At 44.7% G+C, this 21,528-nt stretch overlaps 1 protein-coding gene across 1 annotated transcript in view; it reads right to left on the bottom strand.

Moving 5' to 3' along the window:
- Nucleotides 1-21,528, bottom strand: part of CRTC3 (CREB regulated transcription coactivator 3) — a 116,543-nt gene that overhangs the window by 11,067 nt on the left and 83,948 nt on the right. Inside the window, exons 7-14 of the mRNA XM_055088458.1 lie at nucleotides 17,766-17,801; nucleotides 14,774-14,859; nucleotides 13,188-13,237; nucleotides 7,547-7,764; nucleotides 4,526-4,899; nucleotides 2,315-2,371; nucleotides 256-375; nucleotides 88-168 (exon numbers count right to left, since the gene is read on the bottom strand). Coding sequence (XP_054944433.1) covers nucleotides 88-168; nucleotides 256-375; nucleotides 2,315-2,371; nucleotides 4,526-4,899; nucleotides 7,547-7,764; nucleotides 13,188-13,237; nucleotides 14,774-14,859; nucleotides 17,766-17,801 — 1,022 coding nt within the window. The remainder of the gene's footprint in view (nucleotides 1-87; nucleotides 169-255; nucleotides 376-2,314; nucleotides 2,372-4,525; nucleotides 4,900-7,546; nucleotides 7,765-13,187; nucleotides 13,238-14,773; nucleotides 14,860-17,765; nucleotides 17,802-21,528) is intronic.

The raw sequence follows: 21,528 nt of genomic DNA, 5'->3' as shown, positions 1-21,528 counted from the left end.
CTGTTTGGTGTGGGTTCCACGCACGGAAGAGGCCTGACTGTGGCAGTTCCTGCTCTAAGGAAGAGGCAGGCCCCGGCGACCACTCACCTGCTGAGTAAAGGCTGGGCCTGGCCTCATGGACTGCTGGTCAAAGCTCACATCTGGGAAGAAGTTGGTCAAAGATGAGCCCTTCAGGAAAGAAGGAGGGGACCATTTAGCTTGGAACTCGGGGCGACCTAAGCGTTTCCTCCTCCTGGTGTTCCCGGTGGGACTCACCTGGGCTGGGAGGAGCTGGAAGTCTGACTGGGGCAGCGATGGGGCTGCCTGGGGCTGCTGAGCAGCGGGTTCCTGGGCGTGGGGCTGTTGCAGCAGAGGCTGGGGGAGGTGCTGGGGTGTCTGAAAAACAAAGCCACCAACTACTTAGCTTCTGAGTTTCTAGTAGTAAGTCCTTTATGATTAGGAAATGTCAAAGTGAGGAAAAACCCTGAGATTTTCCTCACCCTGATAGTCTATACTATGCTCTGAGAAGCCCAGTTCTGTATCCTTCAAAGTATATCTCAAATCTCACTTCCCCACAAAACCTTTTCCATTCAATGACAATTTCTATTGTCTTAAAAAACAAACAAAACAAAACGCAGCCAATTTAACCAGTTTCATCTCAGTTTTCTCAGTGAAAATAATGTTTGTTTTTTCACAGCCAAAACTTCTGGTTAAGAATGGAAGACTGGGGCTTCCCTGGTGGCGCAGTGGTTGAGAGTCCGCCTGCCGATGCAGGGGACGCGGGTTCGTGCCCCAGTCCGGGAAGATCCCACATGCCGCGGAGCGGCTACACCCGTGAGCCATGGCCACTGAGCCTGCGGGTCCGGAGCCTGTGCTCCGCAACGGAAGAGGCCACAACAGTGAGAGGCCCGCGTACTGCCAAAAAAAAAAAAAAAAAAAAAGAAAGCCTGCGGGTCCGGAGCCTGTGCTCCGCAACGGAAGAGGCCACAACAGTGAGAGGCCCGCGTACTGCCAAAAAAAAAAAAAAAAAAAGAAGACTGAAAAAAGCATTTAGCTCTGCTGTCTCCCAAAACTCTCCTAAACCCCCTAAAACAACATTAAACAACCATAAACATGAATAAACAACACTAAAACATAAACAACATGAAAGGATAAGTAACAACACAAGGACAAAGATAATGAGAAAGAAGAAAACGGCAACACAATTTGGAAAATGAACAGCAGATGGACAAGCAGTAGCTGGCTGAGCAGAGCGGAGAAAGCCAAATGCTAAGCTGGCAGCGGGGAAAATCAAGAGACACTCTGGTTTACATCACAGAATTCCTAAAGGGGTCTGGAAGTGGGGCAGCAGGCAGCAGCGGGTGAAGATGGAGCTAAACCTGGAGGAGCTCGTGGGCAGCAGTTAGACTCCAGAGCCCTTGTGTGGCGGGAGACTGAGGGCTGTGCTCTGGAGAGAGAACAGCTCAGCGTCTCTGGATGGGGTGCACCAGACCCTAGAAGGCGAGGCACTCCTGAAAACACAGGGCTTATGAGAAAGCCTACTATCGCATCTTGAGTCCTCCACCTCTCTTTCCCAACTCAGCTCTCAGAGTGCTGGGATCCAGACACATGCCAGGAGCAAGATCGGGATAGCATCCTTTGGGGATCTGACCAGGCTGGGAGAAAATCCAACTTATGACACCAGAGGTTCCCCAAGGAAATGGCTGAGCTAGATTGTTCTACCATGAAGACCATACTCAACAAGCCCACGCACGTACACAGAGCTTCCAATCAGTTTTTGTGTATGTGTCCTGTTCATAAACACAAGCAGGGTGCCAAGGATCACCGGACCATGAGGAAAGCATGTGAATGAAAGTCAGAGACCCAAGCAGACAAACTGAGAAAAGAAACTTGGAGAAGTCTGTGTAGGAAGTAGTCATGAAAAACAACATTATCATTATAATATTTAGAGCTATTAAAAAATCCTTATCTGTTAGAAATACATATTAAACTATTTGTAATATGTACCTCTATATACATTTTTTTAAAGTAGGGATATGGAGGACTTCCCTGGTGGTCCAGTGGTTAAGACTCCGCACTTCCAATGCAAGGGGCGTGGGTTCGATCCCTGGTCGGGGAACTTAGACTCCACGTGCCGCGCGGCACAGCCAAAAAATATATACATATGAAAAAAAAAGTAAGGACATGGATAAAACAAGATTATAAAAATGCTGATGACTGTTGAGGTTAGATGATGGGTACAGAGGATTCATTATATTATGTTCTCTACTCCTATGCAATTTGTAAAATTCGTATTACAAAAAATAAAAATAAAAGAAACTGGAATAAAAATTACCACTAAAATCCTCAAAGAGATCAAAGCTGATATGGCGTCCATGGAATAAGTATGACGCTATAAAAAAGGAACGTTCGGAGAAGAGGAACAAAAAAATTCTTGGCAATTTAAAAGCATGAGAGCAGACATGAAAACCTCAACATAAGGGTGGAAAATAATGGTGATAAACTCTTCCAGAAAGAAGAGAAAAAAAAAGAGAGAAAAGAGGAGAGAAAAAATAAGACATTAGAGGAAAAGTACAGGACATCCAACATTCATACATTCAAGAGAAAACAGAGAAAACTGAAGAGAAGAAATCGTTGAAGAAATAATTAAGGAAAATTTCCCAGAAATGAAGGCAATGAGTCTCCAGATTGAAGAAACCCACCAAAGAGCCAGACTCATATCAAGCCACATTATCTTCAAGTTTCAGAACACTAGGGACAAAAAGAAGATCCCACAAGCCTCCCGAGGGGAAAAAAAAGGAGATTTAATTCAAAGTATTAAGAATCAGAATGGCATTGGAATTCTCAATAGCAACTCTAGAAACTAAAAAGCAATGGATTAATACCTTCAAAATTTCAAGAGAAAATTATTTCAAATTTGAATTCTATGCTTAGCCAATTATTAGTTAAATGGTGGGCAGAATGAAGACACGGTGAAGTCACGCCAGGTCACATGTACTCTTTCTTGTAAAACTACTAGAGGATTCATTTTTAACTGTATTGAGAGGAGATCTACCCAACTCTGAGAGTTTGGGATTGAATAAGTAATACATACAGAGAAAAAAGTAAGACATTTATTAACTCCCAGGAGAAAAAGATGTTCATTTTGTTATTTCAAAGTAAACTATGGTTCAACTCTGATTGCATTATTATAACCATGAAAACACTAAACACTGAGTATTGCTCTAATCAAAACTATAATAAACCACATTGTGAAGATGAGGAGGGTGAGTAGGAAATATGTGTGGGGGGTGGGGAGTGAGGGGATTGGGGGAGTTGAAAGAGAACTAACCCCTAATCTTCCATGGTAGGATGTCATTAGATAGTACCTAACACTAAAAAATCTAGAACAATAAGCATGAAATAATGCTGATATACCAAAGAGAGTAGCTAAAATGGTCAAAAGTAGCCATCTCCAGGCAGTGAGAAATATGGCTAGCCGGGGAGGGAGGGGAAGACAACTGTAATTTCACAACAAGCCCTTTAGAAGTATTTGACTTTTTAAATTATGTGCACGAATAACACTGATTTTTTTAAAAAATATTTTAAAATATTAAGCAAACAAAAAATGATAATATCTTTAAAAGGATGCTTTTTATCTCTCCTTAAAATATAACTGAAAACAGGAGTAATATTTTTATATCCTATAAAATAATCGTGCAAAATAGAATAAAAGGCAATCCAGTAACATGAAAATAACCATAACATGAAAATAACCAAAAAACAATTATGAAATACCTTCTTACCCTCTCCCGAAAGGGATTACTCATATAATAAAGATCCCGTAGCTACTAACTGGTAAAGAGTGACTAATAACTGGACCTGCTAACTCCTGCTGGGCTCTGTCAACACTTTCTTGCTAAATCATTACTCATTTATAGTGAAGTGGTAAGTGATGTTATAATGTATCTAGGGAGTGACCAACAGGTTAAAAACATATTCATTCATGATGGTAGTAAGAGCCACCCTAAGAACTTAGAATAGAAACAAAGTCAACAAGTCAAAATATGACCTTCCCACCCTAAATTTCTGTAACAGGCTTGTGACTTCAAAATGTGCCTCTTTCTAAACAGATTTATTTGGGTCCTTTTACAGAGATATGATCCTATTGTACCTAGTATTTCATCAACAACAGAAGTATTGTTGATGAAATCTGTTGTTGTAATTAGGGAAGAGGTCTAATCCAATATCAAAGCTTCAGGAAGGTATTTAAATGTCTTCCTTGGCTTTCCTCTGTGGCTCAAAGTGCTCATAGAGTCAACTATTGATTTTCCATACCAAATTTAAAATCCCAACCTGGCTTCCCTTAGCTATTTCAGACATGCCTGGATTGCACCCTCTACACCCGACCCTTTCCTCCAGCTCCAACTTCACCAGAGTACTGCAAACTGTTCAGCGTTTGCTTAGAGCAATCAACACAACAAACCTGCTGTTGGAAAATCATTAGTGCATTCTGAATCATTTGATTTCACACAGAAGTGAGAACTGACTGCATTTCAGACCTCACCAGACAGCGCTCGGTGTGAGGACCTAATCCAATTCCTAACTGCTTCAGTCTGTTTCGCTGTTTGTTTGCTTTTACCTGCGAGGCAGGATACGGCTTCAGTGGGCTGGTTGAAGAGAGCTGTCTGCTGAAACTCTGATGTGCTTCGGGGCCAGGAGAAAGCGTGAGAGGGCTGACGGGAGGCTGCCTACGCCGAGAGGGGCCGCTCAGGTTTGTGGTGGAAAGAGATGGGTTGCTAAGGGAGAAGAGACGGAGCGAAGAGTGAAGCGCAGAGGCGTTGGGAGCAGATGCCTGTGGGCGGCTGTTTAGGGAAGAGGAAAGCGCTGTCTTATTGAGCGTGGCCTGGATGGAGGGGTTGCTTCGAGAACTCTGCAGACCTAGAAGACAACACATTCACAAGTTACTTGTCATAATTTCAGACCAAATCTTCTGTTTTCCAAAGATTAAAGAAAACTCGACTTCCTACTACCTGTATTTGATGATGATTCTGTATGAGAAGGAGCTCTAGGCAACTCTCCTACTGAAAATGGTACCAACGGCAAAGAAAAGGTACACTCACCCGAGAGGGACGATGCCATCAAGATGAGAATGGCTTTTTCTCAAGGAGACTGTGTAAACCACACTGGGAGAGCAGGACTAGGTAAGCGGGGCGGGGGCAGCAGAGGCGAATGTTCAGTGTACTCTGTTCCCACCCAAGGAACAGACCCCAGGGCTGCACAACCAATTCCGCGCAGGGCCCCTGGAAGCCTCTGTCCCAGGCGCACAGCCAGGACCCTCAGCTGCCTTCACTGAGACTCGTGGCTCTCGGGGAGCTGCCTCACTGGGCCCGGCCCTTTAAACACCCTGAGCACAGCAGCTAAGGGACACTCTCCCATGTCTCCTGCCCCAGGGCTCCTTTCTCTGTTTTTCTGGCTCCTGAGAAGTTGTTCATCACGGTCTACTCCGATTCAGGGAAGAGGAAGCTTTTGTCGGTGCTTTGTTTTATTTGAAGGGGAGGGGGTGTGAATTTTAGCAAGAGAAAGAGAGTTTGGCAAAGGCATTTCCATGACACATGCTGCAAGGGCACAAGCTCCAGGAGGCCAGGGACCCTGTCCTATGCCCTGCTGACTCTTTGGCACCTGGCCTGGGGCCTGACAGAGTGGCTTCAGTCCATAAATGAATGCTGCTGCTGCTGCTGTGCATCTCAGCGGGGACTCCATTTTTCAGAGCTCGGCCCACTATTCCTGTACCAGCAGCTGGGGTGAGCAGCACTCTGTGTTGTTTCATGTCGATAAAAAGGTAAGTATTAGACTAAAATTACGGAAGTGAAGAAATGACAAAATAAAGCATTGTTAGCTGGCAAGTGATTTTTAAAAGGTAGGAACGATGTCTCTTCGGCTGCTCAACTCTCCATGGAAAGGTCAGAGATGCAGCTGGCTCAGATAAGAATTAAAATTAGAGCTAAAGATATGCATTTAGACTTTTTAAAAACCCACCCATTCAGAAAGAAAGCACACACATCTTAAAAAATGTATGTGCAACCTTGCATACCATGAATTTTTAAGGAGCGCACAGAAACTATAAAAACTTAAGCACTGGTTCTGACATATTCTGGACAAAATCATGCTTGTTTGAGGAAAACAAGAGCCAGCAATTAAACACAGGATTTTCAGCTGAAGCAGCGTCAAAGGCTGTATTGGAGAATGCCAGCTTCCCCAAAACCCAAGGGAGCTAAATGCCAATGCTGCTTTACTCATGTGACCTTGGATGTCCTTGTTCAGAGACTTCACCAATGTCAAATAAGCAGCAATATAATAAAATGACCCCAAAGACCCCAAAATAAAGATGGTCTCTGGGGCTTCCCTGGTGGCGCAGTGGTTAAGAATACACCTGCCATTGCAGGGGACACGGGTTCGAGCCCTGGCCGGGAAGATCCCACATGTCACGGAGCAGCTAAGCCCGTGTGCCACAACTACTGAGCCTGTGCTCTAGAGCCCGTGAGCCACAACTACTGAAGCCTGTGCGCCTACAGCCCGTGCTCCACAAGAGAAGCCACCGCAATGAGAAGCCCACACAACGCAGAGAAGAGTAGCCCCCGCTCACCACAACTAGAGGAAAACCCACGTGCGGCAATGAAGACCCAAACGCAGCCAAAAAAACAACAAAAAAAGATGGTCTCTGAAATCAATTCTTCAAACCTAAAATTATGTAGCACAATGGCAGCCTTGCTGTAATCATCAGAGAACCTTCCAGGTGACCACACTGACAGACCATCACTGAGGATCCTTTCTAAAGGAAATGGTCTACACCATCATTCCTAGACCCCTTACGGCCAGGGGCTGTAATACCTGTCCTAGACATTGACAAGAGTGTCCGTCAGGGTTCAAACAAAAGTAGTCATGTTTCAACATGTGGTCTGAGCTGCTGGCACTCAAACTCATACAGTAACAGCCAAGTCACATTATGGGTAGTTTTTTAGTACAGCTAGATGCTACATCTTTAAGCACTTCTGAAAATCTGAACCAAAAATTTTGAACTGTGGTAGATTTCTATTTAATATACATATCTATTAAGTATAAACATTTTCCTTGTATCCATTGTAAATTTTCTAAAATTCAAGATATTCTCTTTTGAAATCCAATGGGAAGTTGGAGGGATATAGAGAGATATTTGCAATGATTAAAGATCATCATATGTTGATAAGAGCTACAAACACTGTTCAGCTAACACAGAATAGAATGGACACTTATTCCTTGACTCTCAAATCTTATTCTCCAAGTCCCTGGGACACACAGGCTGGTGAAGACAATAAAGAATGAGGTTTCACAGAGCTCTCCAGAGCTCATCAAATCCAGCAGAAATAGAACCACCAAAGTGAAATGTCAGCAGGGTTGAGAGCTACAAGAGCTAGTGAGTTATTATCTCTAACTCAGATGCAGTCATTCTCACTCTATGATTTACTAACATGCCACCTGGCCAGGTACCACCTATGGTTAAGCCACCAGGGGACACAGACAAGGTCCTTATAGAGTGGGGAATACTTACCAGAAGAGCTTCTTATGCCCAGGTGAGTCATGGCAGCGGGAAGGTTGCCCACACTGTTCCCCACACTCATACTACCAAAGAGGTGGTCACTGGTGTCCAGGGAGGCGGGCAGGGGCGCTGAGTAGTGGAGGTTGGTTAGATCTGGCAATGACCCCCCAGTGTTCAGGGTTCCCAGAAAGGGTGAGAGGCCCATGTTTTGAGCACTGTGTGGAAAAGTGCTGAAAAAAGAAAGATAAGTATTACTTTCTAAAATGCATTCTGCTGCTCTGGGGAATAGGACATGTATGATACTTTTCCTTGTTCAGTAAAAGCAGTTGGTACCAAAGATCTAAGTCCTCGTGTAGACTCTGCCTCTTCCTTGTTCTGAAAACTTGCATCCTTGGCTCAACCTCTCTGAAGTGAGATTTGCTTACCTGGTATGTTGGACTAAGGATGCTCACGTTACAGGAATATTTTCTGAGGTAAGAGTAGATTATTGATGCAAAAGTACTTTGAAAATTATAAAGCACTATATAAAATGTGAGGCACTGCTTTGTATTTATTCAGTTCCTTTTGCTACATTGCTAAATTATCTTTCCTACCAAAAAAAAGTATCTCTGTATCAACCAGATGCCTTCCAAGATATATTTTTTCAATTACAGTTTTCATAAACTTTAAAGTGAGAAAAAGATGTGACCATTCCTTTGTCAGAATCTGTTGGGTGGTCGCTCTGTGCCCAGGCACTGGGCTAAGTGCTGGAGGTGGGACGATGAATGCGCAGGGTGTGTGCAGGCCTGGAGCAAGAGTACAAATGGAGGCCTAGTACACCGTCTAGTTTAAATTTTTTAAAGTTATAAATCAAATCAATAAATCTTTAAGTGAATTATGTTCTGTGTTTCTGTCTTGACAAATTGTACCTTTGTAATAGCCTGGAAGGCCAGATTCAAGTTTAGCAGTCTCCGACTCCTTGGAGCTCCACACTAGAACGTGCAGAGAGGCAGCCCCGACCCTCAGTCCACGCCACCGTCTCTCCCCCCAGCCCTGTTCTGCGCTGCAGGGCACGCTTATGGATATCCCAGCCTAGGGGCCAGCTCTGGCCAAGCTCCGCATCCCCTGTGGCTCCTTGGACTCCTTACTCCACGGGAGCAGAGACCTCTGAAGTGTAGGCCCAGGGCGGGGCCGTGGGGCCCCAGGCTGAGGGGGCACTGCTTTTAGAGCTCACGGGCAGGCCGGAGACAGACCGGTAAGGCAAGCAATTGCAGTACGGCAGGAAGCTCGCTGGGCCAGGTCTGATACAAGTGACGCTGGGAACGCAGAAGCAGGAGTTGGGGTTGTGAGGATGGGTGGGGAAGGGAAGCCTTGACCAAGCACACGACCCTGTGCCCATGGAACTGCAAGCAGCGCAGCATGGCCAAGGCATCGGGGCAGAGTGGGGGACAGGAGGTGAGGTGGGGGAGGCAGGTAAGGGAGAAAACAAGGGCACGTTGACATGATGCTCTGAAGAGTCTGGGTCCGGGACGGCAGGAGACAGGGAGCCCAGGATTAAGCTGGAGCATCAGAATCACATTTTAGAAATGCCACTGTGGTTGCAGCGTGGAGGATGGCTTAAGGGGGCAGAAAGAGAGGTGCGGGGAACCAGTCAGAAGCACCTGTGTGGTTCAGGTCTGATCTGGGAAGAGAACAGAGAGGCTGAAGAGGAGGAGAATGGTTGGAGGAAGTGCCGTTAGCCAGAAATGCGGCGGCGGGGAGAGATTATGAATTCGATTGAGGACACCGGACTCAATACAGCACACACCAGCAGAGCACCTCCTGGGTGCCAGCCACTGGCATTAGGGCCTCAAGAGACCCGGACAGAGCAGAGAGAAAGAGCCATAAAGAAAACAACTTGCAACATAATACCATTCAGTAGTGCAATAAGTCCCCTACATACGAACGAGTTCCGTCCTGAGAGCGTGTTCATAAGTCCAATTTGTTTGTAAGTCCAACAAAGTTAGCCTAGATACCCAACTACCACAACTGGCTATATACCACTGCTTTTACGCTTGCTTCCGGACATGCTGGGCTTGAAATAAAGACACTGTAGTACTGTACTCTATACAGTACTGTAAAGAACACAAAAGCACAACCACTTGTAGAGGATGCACGCATGTGACCATGTACACCAGATACGTGAACTAACTTATGTGATTGGACGTGTGAACGCACGTTCACATCTTTGAGAGTTTGCAACTTGAAGGTTCGTGTGTAGGGGACTTACTGCACAGTGACAGAACCTGATGGTATAAGGTATGGAGGGAATGACCAGCAGGCTGGAGGGGGCTTCCTGGAGGACATCTGAACTGAGTTGGAAGGCTCAAGAATTCAGATGCTCTAAACAGGAAAATCATTTCAGGTAGAGTTCCCAGAACAGGCAAAGCAGAGAGGCACGTGACTATATTGTGTGCCCTAGGAACTTAGCTGCCACAGGAAGGTCAAGTTTAGGAGGAGTGGATATGATGGGAGATGGGCCTGGAGGAGGAGGCAGAAAGCACATGAGGCTTAAACTGACGCGTTGATGACAAGAAGCCAGTGGAAGGTTGAGAGCAGGGAAAAGACATAATCATTCTTAGGACAGACTTGGGGGAGGGAGGACAGAGTGTGAGGAGCAGGGCCTGGAGGCAGAGAGGTGAGTTATGCTGCTGCTGAAAAGTCAGACAAGACATAATGAGAGCATGGAGGTGGAGAGACAGGGGAGGGTTCTGGAGATATTTAAGGAAGTACTCAAGAATGACTCCCGATTTTCTGCCATGGGGACCGGTGGAACCACCCCTACCAGGACAGGGAACATGGAGGCACACCAGTAGACTGGGGATAAGAGTAAGTGGTGGGGTCAGACAATGAATTCTGTTTTAGACACTGAGTTTCTGTGATACGGGAGGACCTGTCATGGGATGTCTCCTGAGGACAGCTCCATCAGAACAGTGTGGGTGGAAGCCTGGCCACAGTGGGTTGAGGAATAGACAAGCAGTGAGGGGGCCTCGAGAGTAAATACTCTTTCAGAAAGTGTGGCTGAGAATTCTGGAAATGAGAAGGAAGTAACTAAAAGGGAATGCAGGGTCATGGAAGGACTTTTTAGTGCAGAATCCTCAAGTATATTTAAACGCAGAGAGAAAACCTTGTAGAGAGGGAAAGGCTGAAAACATAGAAGAGGGAAGGATAAGCAGGAGAGAGAGGCCTCAGGAAGGGTCAAGGACATGGGTGAGGCTATCAGTCTTGAACAGAGGGACACCTGTGTCCCTAAGACTAGAAACAAAAAAGGATGGTAAGGGGGGAAGTAGGGGCGGGAGGGAAGCTGAGCATTCATTCCTGATGGTCTCTCTTTTCTTAGTAAAAGTAGGACTGGGATAACTGTGGAGGCTTGAAAAGAAACGGGGAAGTAGGAAAGGTGTCTGATTTGATGGATGAGGAAGAAGGATGATTTTGGTTGTAGAAAAACTGAATGTGATACTTTGTCTCTCGGATGGCTGGTTACAGTGTTAAGGCCAAGGACTAGGAAATAAACCTGAGAACCCAGAGCTGCTTGCTATGAGGGCAGATGGGCTCTCTGACTGAGAGAAGAAAGCTCCATGGGTGCTTAGGTCGGCATGAAGGCAGAAGGAGGCGGGGGAAGGCTGAACAGCGTCTGGTGGCACAGAGCAAGGACGGAGAAGGTAACTGTGACAAACACGACCCAGGTCGTCAGTGACATTCAAAGCAATTTCTCTGCAATTGAGAGGAATACAAGTTGTAACTTTCCAAATATAGTTGTGACCTGCTGGAGTCATCTCTTGGATCTGATGTAAGGCAGATTATGTTCTCCCTGGTTCAAAACCCTCTGATGATTCTGACCTTACTCTGAGTCAGGCTACACCAGCCTCCGTGTTCTGCAGGCACGCTCCCGCCCCAGGGTCCTGCTGTTCCCTCTCTCCTTCCCTCCCCTTCATCCAGGTTCTGGTGACATATCATCTTATCAGAAAGGCTCTCCCAGACACCCATCATTGCCTCTCTCCTTACTGTGATTTTTCTTCACTGCATTTACCAACACATGACATATATTTATTTGCTTAATTGTTTTTGCCTATTTCGCTCCACTAGAGCATTAGCTCCTTGAAAGCAGAGACTTGATCTGTTTTGTTTACTGCTCTACCCCAGTGCCTAGAATTAGGGGGTCAATCATTACCTGAATGAATAGGAGTCACTGAATAGAATTCCATCTCTAACAAGAACAAGAAAGCAACTTTCCTTATCTAAAAAACAGCTCCTTCAAGATTCTTGGGGGTGGGGACAAGGGGTTTAAAGTACCATAGCCCCCTTCTGAAATGTAGGCCTTCGGGGGGCCTCCATCACTCATTTGTCTGAGGACTGAGCCAAAATGAGCTCTTGAGAAGAATCTCAGCCCTATCTGTGGGGACATCCTACACCTCTAGGGGTGCTGGTATTCTCTCCAGGCATGTGTCCTGGCTGGCTTTTTGAATTTCCGATCATCTCGGCTCAGTGGGCTGTTAATTACATGTGTTTATATTTAACTAGCCAAAAAGAATGCCTGCACTCCAGCTACTGAGTATGGAGTGCCCCGAACTCACTGCAGTTAGATACCCAGAGAAGGCTTTACTGGGGGGAATGATAAATAGGACGGCCTGATGTAGATTTAGTTCCTCTGCAGACCCTCTGAAATGCGTGCTTGCACTCAGCTAGATCAGGCAAGGGTCCTGATTTCAAACCACATGATCTTGGCCCCGGAAAGAGCTGCCGCTTCTGAGCGGGTTTTGGTTCCCAGCCCGTGGGGCAGCCCTGAGGGATGCTGTGGTCAACAGCCCCAGGTGGCTCCCCCGGTGCTCTCCGTACACCGCCGTGTGTCCCAAGGGCTCGGTCTTCTCTGCGAAGACCCGCGCGAGAGTCGCCCAGAGTCTATGTCACTCAAGTGACGGCACTGATGGGCTCTGTCTTCACGTCTTCACGGTGTCAGTCAACGTGTGGGTTTCCTTAACTGTCGTCTCCGTGTTCTTCCTTGGTTCCAATTTCCTCAAGAACGTCTTAATCTTTTAGTACAACACATATTTTTGAAAGCTGTCTCAAATCTTTCAGGGAGTAAAGTTGTATACTCCTAAATACGTTAATTAATTGTTCCATAGAGATTCTTTTTATATTGCAAATTTTCCTATTTATGCATCTTCCATTAATTAAAAAAAATTGTGGTAAAACATACATAACAAAATTTATCCCTTTTAAGTGTACGGTTCTGTGGCATTCAGTACATTTGTACAAACTCTCTTAGTTAACTTCTGTGTCAGCAAGTTGCCAGGAGCCCACAGCTGCCAAAGGTGCGAGGCTGGTGGGCCCCTCTCAGTGCGGGCATGCTTCTGCTTCTACCCGTGGAGTTGTGTGTTTACTGAGAGTCAGCTGTGTTATTCTCTAATATATTTATGGCGGTTTTATTTGTTATTGCAATTATGTAATATAATTACTTTAAATGAAATATGAGTACCAAAAGGGAGCTGTTGTTTTTGTGAAAATTCAGTTGACTTTCAACTTATGTATAACAAGTGAAATTTCTCAAGAGGTCTCTGATGAAGCAGTAAGACTTTCCTTTTGGGAAAACCTTTAGGACACCCTCCGAGCCAAGAACTGAAAGGACATTACTTACCTGCCACCTATGATATCACAGGATCGAGGGCGCCCTGACAGGGACTGGATCTAGGGAGAGACACAGAAAGCTGCGTTACTCATTGTCAAGCCAAATTCAAGTTTTTAAAAAGTGTCTTTGCAGGTATCCTGGGACTCTAGTCAGTGCAAATGAGAGTCAGCACATATAAACAGCATCCCCACAAAGCAGCCATTTACGCTTTGACTGGACTTTCCCAGGCATAACGGAGGCATAATATTAACAAATTTTCTTAATTTGATGCTTTCTTAATTTATCTTCTAGATGAATATTATCTTCTTATAAAAGGCCAATATTTTTCATACAGAGCTTTTAAATAAACATTCATTTTCCAGTTGGCCTGAGAGGAAAAGAAGAAAAGAGAAAAATAAAACAGGGTGAAGAAAGAGGAAATTAATGTCAGAAGAAAAAAAATATTTCAACTAGAATCTAAATTCCAGGATGGGGGGGATTTTCATTTTGTTTATTGCTGTATCCCTGTACCCAGGATGCCTGGCAACAGGTGCCATATCCCTGGTCAGGGAACTAAGATCCTGCAAGCCGTGTGTTGTGGCAAAAAAAGAACTAAAAGAGGAGATGAACATCTCTTCCCAGAGAGAGCATCTCTTCCCTGGTACTTGGGGAAGAGTGGATGCCACTGCCCCCTTTGTGGGGAAGATACAGTTGTCCTCTGATAAAAGCCTCCAAAACCACCTGGGCCTCCATAGCCAAAGACAGTGGGCTGCTTCTCCTATGTTTAAGTATGTGAATTTTAAATCTATTTTTTTCCCCAGAAGACTAAACATCAAAACATCTTGCTTTTACAAAAGACCATTCAAGCCCACCCTAATGCTAATGACGACTTTGGTAGACTTGGCAGAAGAAACTGGAACTGACTAAAGGAAGCCTGAACAGGTGGCGATGGTCAAGCACGAGACAATACAAGCAACTGCAACAGCACATCACAGGGCCAGGGCAGACACACTGTTTTCTTTTAAAGGCAACAGCTTCTCTACGGGAAGAAAGGCCAACTCAGGTACCACTGGGACCTCCCTCTCTTCCACAGCAGGTGAGTTTACAGAGAGAGCCATGGTGGAGACAGGGACAAGTACTTGAAGGCTCTTAGAAACCATTTAACAGAGGACTTCCTTTCTGACTTCTGGAGGACTCTGGTCAAATGGCCTTGATTAAAGCAAGTAATATCAGGTAAACCAGCAATTCTGGACAGAAGCTGGTGACTGGCAGGCGGTGTTGGCTACAAAACAACAGGCTAGAAAAATCTGCCTGTGACTTGTAACCAGGGTTCAGTGCTTCTTGTAATACAAATGAGATGTGAGGGACCAGACAGGTTTTTCTGAATTAGTAAGTTCAGAAAATTAGGAAGACAAGAGATCACTGTACTAATTCATCAACACAACAATGATAATTTTTATTTGAACCATCATTCCCTAGTACATTCTTCCTATCTCTGTCGCCAGACATCCGCTCTGCCTTTTTTCCCAATTCCTCTTGTTTTCTCCTCAGCAGAATTTGACGATGACCTCTGAAGTACAAATATTCAGTGACAACAAACATAGCTGTCCACCCACCTCCTTGGTCTCCCACAGCTGTTTTGGCAGTGGCTTGGGAACGTTTAGCAGATTCTCTTCCTTCAATGGGCTGGGGAAAGACACAACTAAAGGGGAGAAGAAGCACATTCACTGTGTTAGAAGGAAGCCATCCCACCTTTGGCCAAACCAATTATCTTTGTAAAAATGATTGATTTAACACATACTTATTGACTGTCTACTAGGGAAGGTGTTTTGAGCGTTACTATGGGGGTGGCATATGTGAGTAAGACATGGATTCAGCCCTTGAGGACTTTATACTCTAGTCAGGGGAAAGGACAAAATGTGAATACCCATGTCTGGAAGGAGAAGCCAGGGGAGGCCCACAAGAGCGAAGGCTCAGTGCTGCTCAAGGGTAGACCAGGAAGAGCCCACGCCGGCTTCTGGGGCTCGGCACTGAGGCGAGCCCTTTAGGGACACAGGAAATGAACATCCCCAGAGAGGGAGGAATAAGAACAAAGGCCTAGAGAGAGAGGAAGTGGTGGACGACTACTGAGCAGAGCTGCTCTTTTCAACTGGAGTTTAGGGAAAGTAAAGGAGAAGGGTAGGAAGGTCGAGGCCAGATCAGGAAGGGCCCTGCAAACTTGGCGAGGAGCAGATGGAAGAAAAGGGATGAGGAGAGACCCACAAAAATCCAGGAGAGAGGAAATGAGGAAGATAACAAAGAGAGAAGAGGAATATTACCTGGAAGACATGGTGGCAGTAAAGCTACCTGGCCATAGGCTGCGAGTGCAGGATAAAGAGGAATTGAGAACCCAGAGGACTGAGGCTGGGCAGCTGAAGGGCCCTCTCCTGGCTCTTAAAGGCTGTAAAACAGCCTGGCTTTGTATCAAGGGACCAATCCAGGGCTTTCTGCTTTAACATTCTGCCAGGTAAAACAGGAGTGCTGAGACATAAAAAAGGGAAAACTTCTTGTTCTCAGAAAGAGACAAGAAGACAAAGGGCCAACCCTCAGGAATTAAGGGATCTGATGTTAGGAAGGGGATTCATCAGAGAGACGGGTGACCCTCAGAACTACGAATGCTGTTAGGTTCTGGCGACCATGTAAGCTCCAGGGTGACGGTCATGACTGCCCTGTCTTAGCCCCACACAGGATGACAGACTCCCGAGAGAAGCCACTTCAAACAGACTGAAATTTCAGAGTAAATTCTGAGAATGAGGCAATGCTCTTTACAGGTGACCTACTCAGCACCATCATAACGGCAGTCATTCCTGCTCAAATATTCCAGGCTTTATCAATGATCCCAGGTGTGTGTCTTAATCCTGATAGTCAAACCACTCTCTTTGGAAAAGCTTATTTTGTCAACCTTCTTGTTTTCTTCCTTTTCTTGGCTTCCTTGTTAACTTGTCTAACTGTCAACATAAACTGCTTCAGAAATGAAAGTTCCATTATGGCAGGGCCTTCATTTTATGCACTGGTGGGCAGTGCTTAAAATAGTACCTGGTAAACACTGGCCCTACAGCCCTCTCTCAACAAACTGGAGGACAGGAATAATAGGTTTGAGAGCCTTTATAAAGCCATACAATGACTCAAGAATTAAAAAAATTTTTCTGTAATGTCCCGCTAGATGATAGGAAAAGTTTCAAGGGCTGAGTGAGGTAGCTTCATGACTCAAGGCTACTACTTTTAAGAAGTATGGCTGGAGTGTATTCCAGCACCATAAAGGGGATTGTTTCCTTAGAGTAGTTTATTGTTTTTAGTCTCTTCATAGCCAAGATTGGTTGGGAATTCTTCAGAGAAGTCATTGGGGGGATGCAAACAACCTTGAAGCCATTTCTTTATCTCTGTCCTAGTGGATTAGATATTTATTGCTGTTTCAACTTTCCATGGTTTTACTCATGGCCTAAAATGGCTTGCCCAGAAACGAGTATATAAGATGATGAAACAGAATTGTGCCTCTGGCGCAAGATGCTCCTCATTTATCATATTCCCCACGAGTCCTGACCGCTGCGATACATAAACCTAATTTAGTTGTTCACTTCTAGATTATGAAAATTAGATTCCAGATTATAAAATTTTAGGGAAAAGAAAACAGTGCCTGGTACTGAATGAATAAATGAACTGTGTCAGACCCTCATTTGTCAATGGCTTCGAGAGTCATTTAGTAGATCTCCAACATTACTTTTTTTTTAAAATTTATTTAATTTATTTATTTTTGGCTGCATTGGGTCTTTGTTGCTGCACGTGGGCTTTCTCTAGCTGCGGCGAGCAGGGGCTACTCTTTGTTGTGGTGCATGGGCTTCTCATTGCAGTGGCCTCTCTCATTGCGCAGCACGGGCTCTAGGCACGCGGGCTTCAGTAGTTGTGGCATGTGGGCTCAGTAGTTGTGGCTCACGGGCTCTAGAGAGCAGGCTCAGTAGTTGTGGCGCACAGGCTTAGTTGCTCCGCGGCATGTGGGATCTTCCCGGACCAGGGCTTGAACCCGTGTCCCCTGCATTGGCAGGCGGATTCCCAACTACTGCGCCACCAGGGAAGCCCTCCAACATTACTTTAATCAGCTTTATGAAACTCATTATCTTCTGCAAGATTTGCAATTTCATTCTGCAATCAGTTTGTATTTTCCTCACATTATTTATATCTGTCAATTACTGACTCACAAAACTTTCTAAACAGGCAGAGAAAGACAGCTGAGGAAGGAAGGATATTGGAACAGCTAATGGCTTAAGTGACCAATTTATTAATATTTTCATGTGATTACAACTTTTGCTTCCCTGAACAACCTTGTGACTGTGGGACTGTGGGACTCAGATGATGAGGAGCCTTGTAATCTAACCACACATTTCCTTTCTCGTGGCCTTGATCATGGCTAGCCTTAGTTTTATAGAGCATCTCAGAAAAGTAAACCAATCAGCAGTTGCCAGCATTTTGGGAAGTCCTGAAAACATGAGTATTAACTAGTTCAGATGTTGAAAGAAGGTTATGAATACTAAAGTCAGTATCCCACTCAGCACAGTAGGTGAAATCAATTCATACCTTCCCCATGTACGTCGTTCTCACCATCACAGAAACCTAGTGGGAAAGAAAAAAAAAAAAACACTTTTATGTGGTGCTTTCACCTTTATTTATTCATGAATTAGTAAGTCTTTCTGATTCAAAATAGAATTTTGAAAATTCCAAGGCAATTTCGGTACACTGATGGTCAAATCAGTGTACATTAGCATTTAAAATAAAATTAAAATAGATATGGCTAATTTCAGTCTAAAGTTGGTGCCTATCTACTTTTTAAAAAAATTATCTCCATCTTAAAATTTTTTACTGCCTCTGTCCTGAAAGAAGAACAATTTACAAAGTCTGAGAACCTCTAACCAAATCACAAAGAAAAGAAGTATATAGATCGAAACTCTCTTCCAAATGCTTTATTGTGAGGGGAAGGGGAGGTAACTAAAAAACTCTACATCACTGTTTCACACTCACCATGCGTGTCTAGAGAAACAAACTGGAAGTTCCATGCTGTGTACTGTTATTTATATTTCTTGCAAACAGTCATTTTAAAAAGAAACTTGGGACTTCCCTGGTGGTCCAGTGGTTAAGAATCCACCTTCCAATGCAGGGGACACAGGTTTGATCCCTGGTCGGGGAACTAAGATCCCACATGCCGTGGGGCAGCTAAGCCTGAGCGCCGCAGCTACTGTGCACGGGAGCCAGAACTAGAGACTGTGTGCTGCAAACTACAGGGCCCATGTGCTCTGAAGCCTGCGTGCCGCAACGAAGATCCCGCATGCCGCAACTAACACACCCCGACGCAGCCAAAAATTAAATAAATAAATAAATAATATTTTTAAAAAAGAAACTTATCTGGAGTCTCAATTTAAATAGTATATATGATAGCTATTCACAAAGTTTTAAAAATTTGACTTGTAAGGAATTCTGATCTATAAAATATATTGCAGATGACAAGTAGAGTATATCCTATTGCTCTAAGCTAAAACCAAAGAATCGTGCCGAGAATGTAATACGTTAGCATTCTCTGTGGAGCAATCAAATATACCATATGAGTTTTCAGTTAAGATCAGGACAAATTTTTAAGTTTTAAGCCTTTAAATATAACTTGCTTCAGGTTTAAATATGTTTCTGAATAAGCTTAACCTATAAGTTAACCTGATTAATCTATAAAACTTAAGCCAAATGTCTAATAACCATACATTGAACATAATTAAGTTTCTGCACTGACTGCTAGGTGTGGCCAGACGATACAGTGTAGGTGAGAAGATAGAACACGGAAGCAAATTCTGTAACACAGGCAGAAGATGTAAAATTTTAGTGGCGCCCTGGGCCTGGGCAATACTGAGAATCCCCAGAAGCACTAAAATTAAAAATTAAGAACGCTCATAAAGACAGCATTTCTCTCAGGCCCACAGAACAGAATCCAAGTTAGTGATTTAAAACTCTGTTTAGTGCACATAAAGACTATTTGGGTAAGCTTGCTAAAATGCAAGTTCATGGGCCCAAACTGCACAGATTTTGGTTCAGAAGCTGTGAGAATGTGCCCGGGAATCTACATTTTTAACAATCAGCTCAGAGGACTTTACTGCAGATGGTCTCTTAGAGAGACCTGGACTACGCTGTAGCTTAGTCATGATCTAACACGCCTACTAAAGACAGGCAGTGTGAACAGAACACTAGGAGACAGGTGCGGAGAGACAAAAGGTGTGGCTCTACAATCAGCACATCAGAAGGAGGGGGAGAAGCTTCTGATTCATAGTTTGGTTTCCCTGGGACCCTCATATTGGGAACGTGACAATTCAGATCACTTAAAAAGTGACAATTCTATTACAGATAAAAAATGAAGTTTGACACAGCAATCTGGTATAGTATGTTGAAGCATCTCTTTATCATTAAGGCACCGATCACTCTGGGTTTAATAAATAAGGCCAGTTTTCCATTTAAGTAGTAAGTCTGACCTGTCCCTGGAACAGACTCAACTGATGGCTACCTTGTGGAACTGCCTGAGTGGGGAGCAGACACCCCACATAATATCCTCTCAGACTGGGACAGAAAGAAAGCCTCGTGGAGGTGGCAACTGAGTTAGCCACTGAAGGACGATGACGGGGATGATAATAACAAGAGCCACTGTGACTGTTCTCTTATTATGTGCCAGGCACTTACATGGATGATCTCAGGTCATCCCCACAGCAACCCCATGAGGCAGGGGCTATTATCACCCCCAAGATCACACGCTAGGAAGTTTGAAGCAGAACTCCGGCCTGTGTGCCTTCAGAATGTCCAACTTGCTTCACCTGGAGGAGTTTAGACACTCAGGATGAAGGGGATGCCCCAGTGTTAAGACAGGAGGAGAAGGAAGAGGGGGAGGGTATAGCAGGGGCAGAGAATGGTGTAGTCTGGCTGGAGCTCAGGATGGGAGGAAGGGGAGATGAGGCTGGATTACAGGTGTCTGTGTAATCTGGCTTGACACAGGGAATAGAAGGTTTTGGTTAGAGAAGTGACATGATTATAGCTAAGCTTTAGAGAGACTGTTCTTGCAGCAGTGTGAGATGGATTGAAAGGAGAAAGTCTAAAGGCAGGGAGACCAAGTGGAAAAACCACTGTAATAGTCCAGGCAAGAAGGAAAGAAGTAGGGTATTTACTGCCAGTGAGGACAGAAAAGAGGCAGCAGATCTGAGACACCCTGCAGGGAGAACGAACACGACCCGGCTACTGAATGGGTGTGAGGGGTATGGGAGTGAGAGTAATTAAAGACAACTAACTCCTGGTTTAGAGTTTAGATAACTAGAAGGATGGTGGTGGCAATAACTGATATGTTAGCATCAAGCTAATGTATAACCAAAATATCCACGGCTGGATTTTTACTACTGGATAAAAAATATCATATGATACAACTATAAATAAAGGGATAAAAATAAAAAGGAACGAGTTGTGACTGGATATCTAGAAACAGAGGAAACTCATATCAGTTCCACAGGGGATGGAACAGCCATGACCAAGGCTGCATCTGTGTTCCAAGAAACCTCGAAGTCTCAGAGCCACTGGGGGCTGACCTAGTGTTATGGAGACTGTGTTTCCACTCCCCACTCCCATGCCTGATGAATCTAAAATAACTCCTAGCACAGCCTTGATTTGCTGAATAGAGGCAGAGGCAGGGGGTAGATCCCTTAACCAGAGTGTGTCCTTTAAGAAGCCTCTGGCTTCAGCCTCCCCATTCTGGGCCCTCCTGTCATCTGGGTGACACTCTTGCCTGCCTTAGATCTGGGATGCTTTTGCCATCCCCCTCTTCCTCCTATCTGGGGAGTCAAGCTTCTTTCAGGGTTACTTGCATTTTAAACGTTAAATGAAATTGAGTTATTTGTAGTGAGGTGGATGGACCTAGAGTCTGTCATACAGAGTGAAGTAAGTCAGAAAGAGAAAAACAAGAAAGAGAAAAACAAATACCGTATGCTAACACATATACATGGAATCTAAGAAAAAAAAAAAAGGTCACGAAGAACCTAGGGGCAAGACAGGAATAAAGGCACAGACTTACTAAACAATGGACTTGAGGATATGGGGAGGGGCAAGGGTAAGCTGGGACGAAGCGTGGCATGGACATATATACACTACCAAATGTAAAACAGACAGCTAGTGGGAAGCAGCCGCATAGCACAGGGAGATCAGCTCAGTGCTCTGTGACCACCTAGAGGGGTGGGATAGGGAGGGTGGGAGGGAGGGAGATGCAAGAGGAGATATGGGGATATATGTATACGTATAGCTGATTCACTTTGTTATAAAGCAGAAACTAACA

Source organism: Physeter macrocephalus, chromosome 11 (assembly GCF_002837175.3).
Source record: "Physeter macrocephalus isolate SW-GA chromosome 11, ASM283717v5, whole genome shotgun sequence".
NCBI lineage: Eukaryota > Metazoa > Chordata > Mammalia > Artiodactyla > Physeteridae > Physeter > Physeter macrocephalus.
This window is presented reverse-complemented; position numbering and strand designations above follow the sequence as displayed.